Source organism: Delphinus delphis, chromosome 2 (assembly GCF_949987515.2).
Source record: "Delphinus delphis chromosome 2, mDelDel1.2, whole genome shotgun sequence".
In the NCBI taxonomy this organism is placed as follows: Eukaryota; Metazoa; Chordata; class Mammalia; order Artiodactyla; family Delphinidae; genus Delphinus; species Delphinus delphis.
The window spans coordinates 13,315,205-13,332,450 of record NC_082684.1 but is presented as its reverse complement, the minus strand read 5'-3'; the positions used below and the strand labels follow the sequence as shown (position 1 = coordinate 13,332,450).

Below are 17,246 nucleotides of genomic sequence, written 5' to 3'. Positions count from 1 at the left end.
TATGATGACGGGGCTCCCTCAGCCAGTGTCTGCCTGTGTCCTGGCCCCCACCTCCTCCACAGGCCCCAGCCCAGAGGGGCCTTTGGGCATCCCAGAACCCTGGCCTCTGCTTTCTCATCTGTGGCGCCCCGTGAGCTCAAAGGAAAAGGCTACCCAGAGTGTTTTTCAACAAACAAAGGGCAAGAGGAGCTGTGTCCAGGGTCTTGGCTGCCCTGGAGCTGGGACGGGACCCAGCTGCTCTGCCCTATGCCATCCACTTTGCCTGTCTTACTTGTCCCGGGGTCTGCTTACAATTTCATCTGAGCGGAGTCTGCTGCTTAAGAAGGTACTTTCCAACCTAGTGCACCAGAAGGCAGAGCTCTGCCCCTTTTGCAACCGGGGGATTTGTGTGCAGGTTCCATCTCGAGGAGCCAGTCAGCCAAACCCAAGCACAGAAGAAAATCTGTGACCTTCCTCTAGAACAGTGCAGCTGCTACATGCAAGGAAACGGAAAAACCGTGTGGACACAGCCAAGAGGACAGAGATAAAACAGTACTCAGCTGTTTCCGTGCGCCTGCTCTGACCCTTCTCAGAAAGCAAAGGTCAGATGCAAAGGTGTTTTCTAATGCATCCCTACCAGTCGTGGTGCCTGTCCCCCTTTCAAACGCCTCTGGTCTCCTCCCGGCCTCTGTACCACCTTCACACAGTCTTGGAGCACAGACGCCAAGAAGGACCCATGGCAACCCCTCTGAGCCCAAGGCTGTCACCCCAGGGGGACTCGTCCCGGTGTCCCAAGACCCCGCCCAGCCCCAGGCCCCACCTCGCAGTGGGTGTCCAGCTTGGTCAGAGAGATGTCCATGCTCTGGTGCTGTTCCTTCAGCTCGTCGAACCGGGCCTGCCAGCGGCTCAGCTCCAGCTGCGAGCTGTTCAGCGAAGTCTTCAGCTCCTTGGTGTGGCTGTGCAGCTCCTCGTGCTCCCCCTTCAGCTGGTGGTGCAGGAAGCTGACCCTGGCGGGGTGGAGAGCCACAGGGCTGAGGCCTGAAGGGTGCTCCCGGGCCCTGTCACAGCTGTGCAACCTTAGACCGAACCACAACCTCCCTGGGCCTCACAATGAGGGAGCTGAACAAAATCAGAGGCTTTCAAACTGGATTCTTCGGGCTTCTATGAAGGTACCCCTGGTGTCCCCACCTTGCACTGGGGGGACGGAACAGGCAGGCGCGGGCACCCACTTCAACAGAGCATCACTGTTGTGACCTCTTATGTTTTTAGAGCTCTGGCATATCTGCCTACTTGGACAAAAAGGTTCTGTTGTTAAAAGCTTTCTTTCTGAATACGGAACCAGACATTTCTGCTCTAAAACTCTTTGTCTATGCCCAGCTCTTCTTCTCAATTCCAAGCCCCTTTCTCATTTCAACTCCCGAGATAAAATATGAGATGCTGGGGTATGATGTAAATCCACTAAGATTAGCACCATCATAATAACTATTATCCAACTGGGCTTTCTCGGGGGGAAGATTTGTAACAGAAAGCTCAAAGTACCAGGGGCTCGTGGCCTCAATTTAGACACAGATGTGTCTTGTTTGGCTACAGTGTTTTTTAAATGAATTAGTGGGTCAACATTTAAAATTCTGAAAGTTTCACATCAACATCCCAATGTCCAGCTTCTCTTAAGAGAAAAAGCATAAACCAGGGGACAATCTGGTGGCCCCAGGCCTTCCTCCCAGCTGACACCTGTTAGTGTATATTCTCCATGTCACTCATGTCCAGTCTACCACTGGCACTCTTCACCCATGTGCCTGACCTGCCTGGCACCGGAGTCTGTAGCCACTGGTACACATGAACACAAAGAGGTGGGGAGGAGGCAGTACCCATGGCCATGCCAGAGACAAGACCTGCTTCAAATCCTGACTCTGCCATTGACTACAAGCGTCCACTCTGAACAAGGCATTCAATCTCAGCCTGTTTCTTCATCTGTTTAAAAAAAAAAAGGATAGTAATTCTGTAGATTCTCGTTACTCTTGGTAGTAACATTCTATAAGGTCCCTGAGACACTAAATTAGCTCTTGGGGGAAACACACAGGTGGGTTCCTGTGAGTCTGGTCACACAATTTTGTCAGCTGATCAAGACATACCTCGTTTTACGCGGTTTCTGTTTAAAGACACCTTATGTGATGTACTCACAGCCAACAGCACTGTAACTCATGCCTGAAGGAAGCTTATCTACCTCACTCACACATATTCTCCATAATGTACATCACAGCCTTGCACTTAGGAACACGAGACAGCATTCTGCTCGTGGGCCATTTTAAACAGCGAAATCCTCACCCAAAAGCACAAAAACACGAAAACCATGGCACTTAACAGGCCACAGAAAGGACGCTCGTGGGCTTCCTTGGTGGCGCAGTGGTTAAGAGTCCGCCTGCCGATGCAGGGGACACGGGTTCGTGCCCCGGTCCAGGAAGATCCCATGTGTCGCGGAGCAGCTGGGCCCGTGAGCCATGGCCGCTAAGCCTGCATGTCTGGAGCCTGTGCTCCGCAACAGGAGAGGCCACAACAGTGAGAGGCCCGCGTACCGCAAAAAAAAAAAAAAAAAAGGATGCTCGTTTGCAGAATGAGCTGCAGGGGTCGAATGCCTTGCTCCTCTTCTGTTGGAAATGTGTGCATCAGGTGACCCCAAATGTCTCGCCACCCAAATGTCCATGATAGCTCCACGAACGCTGATTTGAGGCTTAGAGATCAATGTCAGCAAGGAGGTGAATTCACAAACAGGGAACCCATTAGATGACGAATGTACCCGTGGCTGACGCAACCAATCGGCATCTCAGGGCAGGAGGTGAGAGCCACCGGCTTGGGCGACGCGCTATCCCTGGGTACCACACTGGCCCTTCCATCCCAGCACCACCCCTTTGACCTCGCCACCATCCAGCTGTTAGCATGACAGGGGCTGTACTGGCAGGCTGACCTCCGCTCAGCGGGAGCAGAGTGAGTCAGCTGCTGCCGCCCGCGGGAAGGTGGGCCCCCTGGGCCCCGGCGTTTACCTGTCCAGCTCCTCCTGCAGCCTCTGGTTCTCGCTCGCGACCGCAGCGCTCGTCCTCTGCTCCTGCTGCAGAGCCTCCCTCTCGGCATTCAAAACCTTCTCCAGCTCATCCAGCTCCGCCCTGCGCTTCAGCATGTCGCCGTGCCTGGGGGAGGGGACACACCGCTGGCAGCCCGTCCCGGGCCTTCTTTGCCCACGGGCGACGGACACCCTGGGAGACCGCGAAGCCTCCACAGAGAAAACGGGGCTCGTCTGGCGGTTTCTCTCTGCAGAGCTGAGGGGGGCGGGCAGGGGGCAAGGCTGCATGGCAGGGAATTGGAGGGAGATGGCTGGGAGGGCACCGGGGGTGCGAGCAGCGCCTGGGCGGGAAGGCTCGGGGTCCCCTCCAGCCCCAGGGCCAGAGGCCTCGTCCTCCCACCCGACATGCCCCCGCGGCCCCCTCGATTCCCTGTCACAGCAGCCTTCCTCCCTTGGCCCCCGGGGAACGCCAAGACAACGTCCTCTGAACCCCACACCCTCCTCTCAGGGAGTGCAAATGACTTAACAGGGCGTTCACTCAACACAAACTGATCTAGAAGAAACCACGGAATAGACAGCTGAATTCCACTGCACATGACAGCTAATCTCACAGCAAATCCCTGCTCACTGGGGACGGGGTGAGCCCTCCTCTCCCTCGGGAGCCCCTCCTGCTCTTGCCAGACCTCGAGTGGGGGGCAGAGGCTTGCCTGGGGGGCCCAGGCAGCTGCCGGGGGACACGCGCGTGCGCGCGCGCACACACACACACACACACCCCTCCTTCCCGCCCTTTTATTTTCCTCTTTGTATTTTCTCCTCTGTCTCTCTGTGTGGGGTACTGCACAGCTATCTCTGGAGGACAGCAGAGCACAAGGACAGAGTCCCAGATAAGCCCAGGCTGTTCCTCCCACCTGCTGGAACCTTCCAAGCTCACGATGACTCAAGAGCCCCCAAGTCCAGGGGGCTTCCAGCCTTCGTCTCCAGACCTCTACCCTGACCCCGCCTGTCCCTGCGCAGCTGTACTCGCACCATCTGACTGGAACCCAGACTTGTGCTTGTGTGGGAGTCAAGCTCAGAAGCCTGCTCAGGCAGCTGTTTACAGACATGTGTGGCCTTTAGCTTCAGAGCAGAGGATCCCCAACGTGGTTCTGGGCGTGGGGCTCTGCCTGGCTCTCAGGGGTGACCTTTCGCATCCAGATTAACGATTCTGGGAAAAGTCATCCAAGGTCTGACAACTTAGGGCCTCCGGCTGACCATCAAGGTCCCCGCTTCCCGCTTCCCTGCTGTAACGTCTTGGAAAAGCTCACTGATCAAGCATCTCTCTGACCGTTAGTAAACTACGCCACTGCAGAACAGAACCCGGGCGAGTCTGGCTCACCACCGAGTCCCAGTACGAGGCACAGTGCTCAGTATCTGTTAAGAGAACGAATGAGTGAGCGTCTGATTTAAGTGTCAAACGAAATGAATGTAGAGCCATCATCCCTGTATTCCAGGTACCCAGACTCCTGAACGTGTAGCCCTGCCGCAGACAGACCCAAGGGGCCTCCAGCCTCTGTCCAACAAAGTACTGGGTAACACACTGGTTCTGTGCTGTACTGAGCAAAGAACTACAGGGAAAGCAACAATGAACTCTTCCTTCAGAACCAGTCCAAATTCCACCTGCAAAAACCTTCTCCTGCTGAGTAGACATGAAGGATATCGTGAGATGTTATTATAACACATAACAGGACACCTGAGTGCCTGGGGAGTGCTGGGCGCCGTGCTAGCTTTAGAGCGGAGCGAACACTTCTCACTCCACGTCATTAGTCAACTGGATGCCTCTCCTACCACAGCTAGACACAGCACCCCGTACACAGTAGGTGTTTACTAAGTGTCGCATGCACCCAGGATGGGTGCAGGAGGAAGCAGAAGATGCTCATTTGGGCTAGCAGCCCCTGAAGGACGGCGATCCGCGTGGATCAAAGGGGTGGAGGACTCCAGACGGAGGCAGAAAGGAAGCACCGGGTGAGAGGATAAATGAACGCCATCACCCCGTGCCCACAGCATCCTCAGATGCCCTCGTGAGGCTCTGCTGGCCCAACGACCCCCCGGGTCTGTGACGAAACGCCCTGCACTTCAGCTCCACTTAGCATCTTGAGGCCGAGTCAAGGAGAACGCTGGCCGCAGGGCCGCCTCACAAGCACAGGACAAGGACAGTTTCTCTTCCTCACCCACCCAGCCACCCGTGCCAAGTGTTTGAGGGCCTCTCTCTCCTGTATTAGAGCCATGTGCACGCCACACCTGCTCCCAGATTCTGGGTCCTGCAGCCCCTGCCCAGCGGCCTGGAACAATCAAGGATCTGCCCGGGCAGGAGCTCAGGTGATGCTGGTTGACCGAATGCACACAAGACCCAGGACCCCGATTTGTCAAGAGTGCAAAGCTAAGACTCGTGCATTTCAAGGTATGTAAATTTTACCTACAAGAAAAGAAGGGTGTGGGGCTGGAGAACGGGAAGTAAAGATGAAACGAGGGTGGCAAAACAGTGATAAACGCAGAAGCCAGTCGTGGGTATACAGGGGTTTCACTCTACCATTCTGTTTACTTTCTATATACTTAAAATTAGGGCTTCCCTGGTGGTGCGGTGGTTAAGAATCCACCTGCCGATGCAGGGGACGCGGGTTCGTGCCCCGGTCCGGGAAGATCCCACATTCCGTGGAGTGGCTGGGCCCGTGAGCCATGGCCGCTGAGCCTGCGCATCCGGAGCCTGTGCTCCGCAACGGGAGAGGCCACAACAGTGAGAGGCCCGCGTACCGCAAAAAAACCCCCAAAAAACGCAGCCCAGACCTTGACAGGCAAGAAAAGAACTGAGAAGCCAGGGCAAGATGTGTCATTGTAAATTGGCAGCTGTAGTGAACTTCCTCCTTATTCTTAGTTTGGAGAGAAAAGGGAGGAGAGAAGAAAATCCTTAGGGGAGCAGGGACCCCACACCAACAACAGGTTTCCCTGACCCAAGACTGGCCACGACGCCCCTTCTCCACCTGGAGATCCACCGACACTCGGTCTCCAGCTGCACTAACTCCAAATTGCTAAGGGTGACTTTGATTTACCTCCCTTTTGGAGAGTTCTGGTGCCCCGGACAGTGTGAAGCTGCAGGCCAAGAGGAGACCCGAGGGGCACAGAGCAGAGGCGGGGGCAGGAACCCAGGGGAGCCCGCCCCGCCGGCACATACCTCTCCCCGAGCTCCCTGTGCTCCAGCTCCAGGTTGCGATGCAGTGTTTTCAGGCAGCTGTGCTGGCGGATGAGGGCCTCGTACTCCGCGGACTGCCGCTCGTGGAGTGCGCCCAGGTGCTCGTGGTCCTGCAGCAGGGCCTGGTAGGTGGCCGTCAGCTCTTCCTGCTGCTTCTGCAGGTTCTCGAGCTCGCTCTCCTTGGCTGTCTGCTGGTTCTGGAGCAGTGCGTACTGCGCGGTGAGTGAGGCGCTCTGGGAGCCCAGAGTGGAATTTTCCACCTGCCGAGAGGGAGAGGGGGCTGGAGGCTGACACTGAGATAACAGGGACCATCGGTGCAGGCAAGACGCAGCTGGGACCAAGGACAGTTCTACCAGGACTTAAGGAACTGCTGGAGGCCAGATGGCATCAACAGACTGTCGCGGGGCGCTTCACTCCTGAGCCGCTCTCCGCAGACGGGACCTTTGGGGCAAATAAGGTCCTCTCTCTGAATAATACCCTCTTTGAATACTTTTAAAAGCCTATTTTTAAAAGACAGAGCATCACTGAGGACACAAAATACCTGAACAACCTACCTTGACCTTAACCTAACTGACGCTTACAGAACATCCATCCAACGTCCAAAATTATTAGAAATTTAGGAGAAGGGAGCACTTCCGATCTAATTCTGAGGTCAGAATTACCTTCATATCAAGACCAGACAAAGACATGACAACCATAACCAAAAACCCCAACCAAAACAAAACTACAAGCCAACATCCTATTTGCTCGTTTTAACAGAACGAATCCCAACCTCTTTGCCAGTCTCCTATTCATTGTCTCTGACCCACACGTTACATATTTTCAAACACCTTTCTCAGAAACTGCAATGAACGATCATTTACTTTCCCACAATCTATTAATGGTAAATAAAAGCCAACATCCTAAAACGTGTGGTCCAGAACACTCTTGGCTAGATGCTCTCACCAGCCCGGGAGCTACTTCATACCTTACTTCACTCGTAGAGATCAAAAATTCACATCTGCTTCAAAGAGGCTCTGCCAGGTCCTACAGTGAAGAAGTGTGCTTAACTCTGTCGAACCAAACTTATTTGATCCCAGAACCTCTTTTCCAAGTCATTCCTAACAGCATCTCAAGAAACAGATTTTGGGAAACAGACAAGACTGCAAGGGAAAAGCAGGGAAATAAACTTTTTTTTTGCCTGGGCAGCCGTGTTCAGTCACTGAAAACCAACTTCAGAGATCCTGAGGCTAGGAACCTCGGTTTACAATGAGTCTATCAAAAATAAAACAGAACACCGAACTCTCCCATGCTTTGTCTTACTGCTTAGGAGTCGTCAGAGTGCTGGGGCCAGTCTCTAGGAGACACAGAGCATCCTCCCCCCGCCAAGAGCTGCCCGGCCATGCCCTCACCTGCAGCTTAGCCGTCTGCGTCTGGAGCGTGGTGTTGTGCTCCTGCAGGAAGGCGCTCTGCTTCTGCAGCGTCAGGATCTGACTGCTGAAGGCCGTGTTCTGGGTCTCCAAGTGCTGCAGCTGTTCCTTGAGCAGCTGCTTCTCAGCCTGCAGAGCCGCGTTCTGGGGAAGGGGGAAGCATGAGACCAGTCAGACCCCGGCTCCGTACCCGCTAAGCAGCCGCAGGGATGGCTGGTTAGCAGGTACAGAGTCGTGGAACCCTTTGGGGGCCAAAGCCAAAATCCACCGGATGAGAGAAGTAACATTTTCCCTCTTGGAAAGACAACAGAATTAGAAAAAAATGTTTTTGTACGTGCTTTCACAAGAGAAGCGAATACACATGATGGAGACGCTGCAAAGAACCTGAGCGAGTGAGTGTGAGGCAAAGGCGAGCTGGAGCTGAACCTGCTGCATCCTTTCTGTCTTCCGTGCTCTTCTCTGTTTTCTGTTGACCACCCCGAGAATGCATGTCTGTGAGCTTCTCGCACAGAACAGGGAGCCAGAGCCTGCCCTAAAGCCTCACCCCGCTCGGGTGACAGCGGGTAGAAGGCGGCGGTTCATGCTCCGTGAGACCGATAAAGGCCGAGCAAGATACGCCACCGACTGGGCCCGGACGCGTGGGGTGTGGTCTTGCGCTCTCCCTGACCAGCATGGGGCTTAGGGTCGGGTCTCTTAAACTCCGTCTCACCTTTCTCATCTGTCAAAGGAAAATAGTCACTATCTACTTCATAAGGCTGTTGGGAGACGTCAAACAAGATCAGGGGTTTAGACGTGCGTGGACAAACTCGCTCTGTAAAGGGCCAGACGGCAAATATTATTTTGGGGTTTGCCGGCCATAGGGTCTCTACCTCAACCAGTGACCCCTGCCGTCGCCGTGGAAAGGCAGTCCCACACGATGTGTAAGCAAAGGGTGTGTCTGTGGGCCAATAAAACCTTATTTATGAAAACAGGGGGCGGACCGTGGTCTGTCGACCCCCAGAAGAGCACCGAAACACAGATCACTGCAGAAACAGTGCTGGTGGAGATGCCCCAGACCCAGTGCAGGAAGCATAGAGTAAGTCCCCGGGGAAAAGGGGGACCTGCCCCTTCAGTCAGAAAGGTTGAAGGGACCTCAAGTGGCAAGGAGCAAACGGGACTTGCCAGGGAACTCAAGAAGAGGCCAACGAGACCTGGATAAATCTCAACAGCTTCTGACACCCCGGGTCCTTCCCGGTAATGGGAGTTCCTGCTCCGTCTGCAGAACTGTCGACAGTGGCCTCTCCCTACTCACGTTGCGCTCCAGCTCGATGGCCCGGTCCTTCACACGGAGCAGCTCCATCGTGGCCTCCTTGGGGCTGGGCCCCCAGCGCTCCTTCCCCGGGTGACCCTCGACCAACGGCCCCACAGGGTGTTTGAAAGAGTTCTGCACCTGCTTCCCCTCTTCTTGGCTCTTCCTGAGGATCTCACACTCCTTCTTCAACTGCGGGTGCGAGAACGGGAAAGCAGACTTGGGGCAGGAAGAGGCCGGGCTCGGGGCCCCACACCAAACCCACCCCCGTCAGCATGCCCGACCCCTCGCCCGGCACTGGACCCGCCAGACTCCTGCCTTTGCTCTTGCGGGGAGGACCTCCGTCCTGCACGTTGCCCCCTCCCTGCAGAGGTGACTGCCGGGCAGCAGCCGGGACCCAGTCCCGACTTTATAGCCACGTGAGCGCAGCCAGACTTCTCCCTCCCGAGCCTCAGGGGTCCACTCCGTCGACACTTGCTCCAGAACACGGGCATCCAGGCCGCCCCTCTGCTACCCAGGTGAGGGGCTGGGAAAGGTGAGGCAGGGACCTCACAGCCAGGACCTACGGCCTGACCCTACGGGGGCTGCTCTTACCACCTGGAGCTCGTTCTGTAGGTGGTGAGTCAGGCTGGCCTTCTCTTCCATCTGTGCTTCTAAGAACACAATCTTTTCTTCTTTCCTGGCTAGTGCTGTTTTGAATGCTGATTCAGTTATGCTCTCCAAAATCTTGTATTTCCTGAAAAATACAAATACACAGTAGTATTCATCTGCCTCTTCTACCCACAAGCTACCAGTCTCCCAGCTGCCAAAACGCCCTTCCCCCACTAAGCTGGTTTCCGCGTCACGCTGCAAGATGTGTCCCAGAAGAACTGCAGGAGTCAAAAACCATCACCTAGAGCTGTTCCCCAGGCTGTTGGCATAGATGTGTCTGGGACACCGTCAATGAAACATCACTGCTATAGTTTTCCAGACGTCGTTTCATGTATTGTTATGGCCATTTTACAGATGGGGAAACAGAGTCTCAGAAAGGTTAAGGAATCCATCCAAGACCACAGTGCTAGGTAAGCGGTAAATCTGTGTGGCCTTTTCACCACACCTAAAGGACATCACGTTGGTTACAAGTCCAACAAAAGTCCAAGGTGTTGGATTTCCTTGAAAAGCGAGATGATTTAGGAAAGCACTGCTGGCAAAGGCAGCAAGAGTTAAAATTTAAAAAAATTAAAGGGCTGGTGGAGGGAGAGGGGAACGAACAGGTGGAACACAGATGATTTTTAGGGCAGTGAAAATACCCTGTATGACGCTATAGGGGTGGATACAGGTTATCACACGTTTGTCAAAATCCACAGAACATGCAACACCGAGAATGACCCCGATGTCAACCGTGGACTCTGGGTGATGATGAGGTGTTGGTGGGGGTGTTGATGGTGGGGGAGGGTACACATCGGGGGCAGGGGCTCTACAGGAAATCTCTGCACCTTCTCCTCACTCTTGTTGTGAAGTTAAAACTGCTCGAAAAAAGCCTAACTAGAAAAAAGTTCAGAAGCCTTTTCATTGGACAAAAGAATCTCCTTCCACTCCCGCCTCGGAATGTCCAGGAAGGAGGCCCTGGATAGAAAGTGCCACGTGACAACAGGCCCTCGGGTGTGAAAAGTAAACTGAGCTCTGGGGGTGGGGCTGGGGCGCGGAGCCTGCAGGGTGTGGGGGCGCTGGGACACAGGTGTGAGCGGAGAAAGCCTGCAGCCACCCAGGGAGGGGTCCTCACGTGTCACCGTTGCTGCTGTCATCCCGCAGCAGCAGCTCCTTGTGGAGGCCAAGCTTCTCCAGTTCCTGGCTCAGTTCCTCCAGCTCACTGCTCAGCTGCTGGCTCTTCAGCTTCTCCTGCACCAGGTCCTGTGGGGACAGTGAGGACAAGCGTGGGAAAAGAGCCCAGCGGAAACGGCAGGAGGGCCTGGCGCAGGCCAGTCTCAGGGCTGAGCGACCACCTTCTCGAGCCATGGCCAGCTTGGGTGTCTCGAGGGCCAAGCAGGCGGTTCTGTGGGGACGGTGAACCTCAGGGATGCCTCCAAAGGGAACGGATGAGCACACCTTCCCAGCCCCCGGAGTTCAAGATACCAGACCACGTGGCAGCATGTCCAGGAACGATCGAACGTGCTCCAAACACATCCAGACAAGTGTCTGAAATACCACTTATGGTGACCTCTGAGGAGCGGGTTTGAATTCTGTGAACGTGATTGCCTTTTCCACGGAGTAATGGATCAATAACTAGTTAGCTCATTGCAGAGAACTCAGAACAAAGTATAAAGAGAAGAAAGATTTTACTTTAAATACTGGTTTTGATTTACTCTTCAAAAGTGGATGTTGACCTCATTTAGGGGTTCATTTACTCTAGTCCACACCTCTGTAACTCTCCAGGGAGTTATACCGTTTTTTGCCCAGTGTCACAGCTATTTGCGCACACGAGGACCCGCTACCACACACCCCCCAAGGCCTGGAACGGCAGTGTGACGGAGGGTGGTGCTCGCCAAACATTCCGGGGTCGCTCCCTGGCTGCAGCATGGAAGGGCCAGTGTGTGATCTTCCAGCTGCCTCTCCCCTGCCTCGGGGAATGCCCGAACCCCACGTTGAGATGGTGGAGCCGTGAGATCAAAGCCGCCTGGGATGCTGAGCTCTCCAGAGAGTCACCTGGACTTTCGTGAAAGAGAAACCAGCCTTGGACGTGACAAGCCCTGCGATTCTGGGGTCTTTCGTTACTGCAGCATAACCTAACTTACGCTTACAGAGGCAGGGGCAATGGGTCAAGTTGGTGTCTTGCATCTCTCCCCAACAGTGTATTGATCTGCCTGCACTGGCAGTCAGTGATCTTTTTTTTAATGGGGAGACCTCTCCGTGGTCACCAAGTCTATTTCTTTTTCTTCCTCGGCACACAGCTGGAACACATTTCCCAACCTCCCTGGCTGTCAGGTGCGGCTATGAGACCATATTCTGCCCCATGAAGTGTGGTCCTTCTCTTCTTCATCTTCCTGCTGCAGGTGGGACAGCAGGGCCACATTATGGAGGGCACCAGGTGTCTGTGAACAGTCACATGGAACTTCCACACGTGTGGACACTCGGCTTCTGTGATGGGCCACTCAGACGCTGGAGTCGTTTACTAGAGCAGTGACTCACCCTATGGCGCTGCAGGAGAGCCTGGGTGAGCCACACAAAAACTACCAGGGAAAAGTAAGACACATATTTACCAAGAAACTGTAAAACAGTCGTACCCTTTCATCCTGTAATTGCGCTTCTAGGCATATATCCTAAGAAAATAAATACATTCGTGAAGGTGCGTGTGTGCAAGGATGTCCAGTGTTTTTCTAAAATTAATTAATTTATTTTTGGCTGTGTTGGGTCTTCATTGCTGCACGCGGGCTTTCTCTAGTCGCAGTGAGCAGGGGCTACTCTTCTTTGCGGTGCGTGTGCTTCTCATTGCAGTGGCTTCTCTTGCTGTGGAGCACGGGCTCTAGGCAAGTAGGCTCAGTAGTTGTGGCATGTGGGCTCAGTAGTTGTGGCACACGGGCTTAGCTGCTCCGCGACATGTGGGATCTTCCCGGACCAGGGCTCGAACCCGTGTCCCCTGCATCGGCAGGCGGATTCTTAACCACTGCGCCACCAGGGGAGTCCCAGTGTTATTTAAAATCGTGGGAAAAATCAGAAACAATCTAAATGTCCAGAAAGAAATCACAGTAAGTCCATAAAATGAATCCCTCACTGCCATTAGAAATCATGGCTTGAAATCTATTTAACGTAATGAGAAAAAGTATAGTAATAGAGAGAAACAGAACAGGGCTAGGATGGAGAAGGTAGGGTATCAAGTGTGTGTATACACAAACGGACAAGGAAAAAAGAAGAAATAAAATATGCTGGACTGTTAGCCCTGGTTATCTCTGGGCTGTAAGATCATAACAGGTGATTTCTACTTCTTCTTTATGCTTTTGGGCATCATTCTGTTTAGAAGCAGGGGACAAATGCCAGGGGCCTCTCCCTGTCTCACCTCTATTGCAGAAGCACCTGCCGGGCAGCACGGAGACCCTGCCCAACCCCCACCGAAGGGGCCGCCCGCCCCCCTCTCACCTCCCTCAGGGTGATCAGCGTCCTCGTGTGCATGGTGACCTGCTTGGTGAGGTCCCTGTTGTCCTTCTCCAGCTCCTTCAGCTTGCTGGCTGCTTCCCGGCAGCGGGCCAGCTCCTTGTCCAGCGCGCGGCTCTCCCTCTCGGCAGCGGACAGCTTGGCGGAGCTGTCGTCCAGGACGGCGTCCTTGAGCTCCACCTGCTGCCACAGACGCCGGGCCTCCTTCTCCAGCAGCTTCTTGTCTTTCTCCAGCTGGGCCACCTCCTGCTCCAGCGCCTTCCGGTCCTGGCCGGCCCGCTCCAGCTGCCTGTTGGCGAGCCGGAGAGCCTCCAGGTCGCGCTGCAGGGCCTGGTTCTCGGCCTCCAGCTGCCCCAGCTCCCGCTCCAGGGCCTGCGCCTTCTGGCTGCCGCTGTCCAGGCTCTGCTGCAGCCGCAGGTTCTCGGCGCTCAGGCTCTGGTAGCTGAGCTCCAGGCGCTCCGACTTCTTGCCCAGCGCCTTGAGCAGCTCCACGCTCGTCCTCAGCTCCTGCTTCTCCCGCTCCAGCTCCGCCACCTTGGCGCCCGTGAAGCGCATGGCCTCCACTGTCCTGCGCAGCTCCAGGTTCTCCTTGTCCAGCTGCCTGTTGTCCAGCTCCAGGCTGGCCAGCTGCACCTGCATGTTCTGCAGGGCGTCCAGGGACTTGCGCAGCTGCCGGTTCTCCAGCGCCAGCCCGCGGCTCTCGCGCTCCATGGCGTCCGCCTGCTCGCCTGCCGCCTGCAGGGAGCTCACCCTCTGCGCCAGCCTCCCCTTCTCCTCCTCCAGCCGCCGCAGCTCCCGCTGCAGCTCCTCCACCTGCCCCGCCTTCTCCTGCGCCTGCTCCAGCTCCAGGCTGCTTAGCCGGCCGCTGGCCTCCGTCACCGTCCCCTGCAGGGCTTTGCTCTCCTGCTCGAAGTCCTTCGCGCGGGCCTCGCTGCTGACCTGCGACCTCTCCCGCAGCGTCCACACCGTCTGGTTGAGATGGTCCTTTTCTTGTTCAAGGTCCCTGATCTGCGGGAAGACACGACAGGAGTGACAGCGGCTGCTGCACAAATGTATTTCGGTGAGTTGGGGCTAAAGTCTGATTTAATCTGGGGGACTAAAGCATAGGCCCTAAAAGACCACCCCATTGTGTACCCAAAAAACAGCCTAACGGTCCTGCTGTACAGCACAGGGAGCTACATCCAATAGCTTGTAGTAATCTATAATGGAAAAGAATCTGAAAGAGTACACACACACACACACCACACACCACACACCACACACCACACACACACACATACCACACACACACCACACACACACACACCACACACACACCACACACACACCACACACACACACCACACACACACACCACACACACCACACACACACACACCACACACACACACCACACACACACACCACACACACACACCACACACACCACACACACACACCACACACACCACACACACACACCACACACACCACACACACGCACCACACACACACACCACACACACACACACACCACACACACACCACACACACACCACACACACACACCACACACACCACATACCACACACACACATCTCACACACACACCACACACACACCACACACCACACACACACACACCACACACCACACACACACCACACACACACACCACACACACCACACACACACACCACGCACACACACCGCGCACACACCACACACCACGCACACACACCACACACACCCCCCCCACACAAACACACCACACACACACCACACACACACCACACACACCACACACATCCCACACACATACACCACACACACACACCACACACCACACACACATACCACACACACCACACACACACCACACACCACACACAACCACACACACACACCACACACACACCACACACACACCACAGACACCACACACACACCACACACCACACACACACCACACACACCCACACCACACACACCCACACCACACTCACACCATACACCACACACACACACACACCACACACAGACACCAGACACACACCACACACCACACACACACCACACACACCACACACACACCACACACACACCACACACACCCACACCACACACACCCACACCACACTCACAGCATACACCACACACACACACACACCACACACACACCACCCACCACACACACACCACCCACCACACACACACACCACACACACACCACACACACACACCACACACACACCACACACCACACACACACCACACACACCACACACACACACCACACACACACCACACACCACACACACACCACACACCACACACACACCACACACACACACACACACACACCCCTGAACTGCTTTGCTGTACACCAGAACTGAACTATACTTCAGTGAGAAAAAAAAAGAAGTCCTAACGTTCCCAGGGGTTAATATGGACACAAGGTGAAGAGCATGGAGACCCCTACGGAGACAGTTCAAATTAAAATGCCTTCATGGAGGCCAGGATGATTTAGAAACATAAACCCCATCTCTCTCCCTCTCATGTAAAACAACGATAGTGATTCCCTTGGTACATTTATCCTGGCCGCCACCTCTGTGGGCTCCCCTCACACCTCTCCCCTCCCGCAGCCCCTGCACGGGATCCTCCCGCTGCCCTGGACCACCCCTGCGCCCAGCGGCCTTCAGCATCGCTGGCTCCCCCTCCTTCTCCAGGGCTCAGCGTGAGCAGCTCCTCAGGACAGCCCTGCACCAGGGCTCCTCAGCGCCTTCATCCAGCAGGGTTCTCTGCGTTATTCCCTCAAGAGCACACGTCTGAAACTGCCTTGCCTGTCGCCTGTCCTTCTGCCCTCTACGTAAGCCACACCTGAGCAGAAGCCCTGCCTGTCTTTTCACGAAACGTGGCACCATCCCATTCCCCCCATTTCTGGTCTACATCAGAGGCTGAAAAACTCAAATACTGGATACCCCAGGCTCCCTCGCAGGTAGCGGTGGCCATGTGTTGGGTGTGGCCAATAAGATGTGACAGAAGGTCCCGGGAGGGTTTCCCTCTGCCCCTTGCCCTCCAGAGTGTGTGGCAGCCACTGCTAAGACTGGCAGAGGGAGGAGAGGCCTGGCCCCTGCACGGCATCACAGAGCCTTTGCACCAGCATGGACTGCCCCCCATCCGGGACTTCCTGTGGTGGGAGGCAAACAAACATCGGGTGCTCAGCGGGACGCCGTGGACGTCTGGAGCTGGGTCATTCTTTGTCATGCGGGGCTGGTCCCGTGTGTTGCAGGACGTTTAGCCGCATCCCTGGCCTCCACCCACCACATGCCAAGAGCATCTCCTCTCTCCTCCCCAAGTCATGACAATCAAAATCGTCTTCAGGCACTGCCAGTGCCCCCCACAGCTGATTGAGAGTTGCTGGTTTGAGCTGCAACTAGGCTAGGTACCTGGTAATGCACGTTTCCCCGATGGATTCCCAGGAAATGGCTAAATCCCGGACTCTCCCTCCTGCAGGCAGGGGTTCAGGAGAGGGATCTGTTCCGGGGGTGCCTACCTGCCGGGCTTTGTCAGCCTTCAAGGTTTCCATGTCGCTCTGCAGCTGCTCTTTCTCTCTGATCAGCTCCTCACTCAGGGTCTCCAAATCCTGGTTACTCTGCTTCTCCCTCTCCAGCTGGGTCTGTAACTTCTCGATCTGCAGACCCAAAAGACCCAGCCGGGCAACAGTTGGCTTCACGAAGTGAACTACGTTTTAAAATAAACCCAAAACTCATCAGCCCCCACAGAACACTTTAACGGGACTTTTCTCAAGGGCAAGTGTCCAGGCGTTGCTCTGAAGGGACCTCCCTGCCCCCTCTAGCCTCAGCTCCTAACCCACGACTTGCATCTCCAGCTCAGGGGCACCATCAGTCAGCCTCCTCCCAGCCCACCTCTCCTCACCCGCACTGCCATGTGCCCAAGTGCCTCCGGGCTCCCTGCTCCCATCTCAGGCCTTGTCCGCTTTCCCAAGGGTCAGACCACATGCCCGGGGCCACCACCACTGGATGTCCCACGGACTTCACTTGGTGACACACCTATTCGCCCAGCTGCTCAGAGTGGTCTTCCGCTATGTCCCTCCTTCCTCTTTCACCCTCCAGTAACTCTGTCCCCAAGTCCTGCCCTCTCTACCCAAGCTGCTCTACCGCCACT

The 17,246-nt window shown here is 55.3% G+C and overlaps 1 protein-coding gene across 2 annotated transcripts in view; it reads right to left on the bottom strand.

Moving 5' to 3' along the window:
- Window positions 1-17,246, bottom strand: part of CCDC88C (coiled-coil domain containing 88C) — a 128,937-nt gene that overhangs the window by 25,039 nt on the left and 86,652 nt on the right. For both annotated transcript variants that reach the window (XM_060004042.1, XM_060004040.1), the window contains exons 14-22: window positions 16,615-16,752; window positions 13,065-14,087; window positions 10,717-10,844; window positions 9,549-9,690; window positions 8,958-9,146; window positions 7,649-7,810; window positions 6,240-6,517; window positions 3,018-3,161; window positions 800-986 (exon numbers count right to left, since the gene is read on the bottom strand). In XM_060004042.1, coding sequence (XP_059860025.1) covers window positions 800-986; window positions 3,018-3,161; window positions 6,240-6,517; window positions 7,649-7,810; window positions 8,958-9,146; window positions 9,549-9,690; window positions 10,717-10,844; window positions 13,065-14,087; window positions 16,615-16,752 — 2,391 coding nt within the window. The remainder of the gene's footprint in view (window positions 1-799; window positions 987-3,017; window positions 3,162-6,239; window positions 6,518-7,648; window positions 7,811-8,957; window positions 9,147-9,548; window positions 9,691-10,716; window positions 10,845-13,064; window positions 14,088-16,614; window positions 16,753-17,246) is intronic.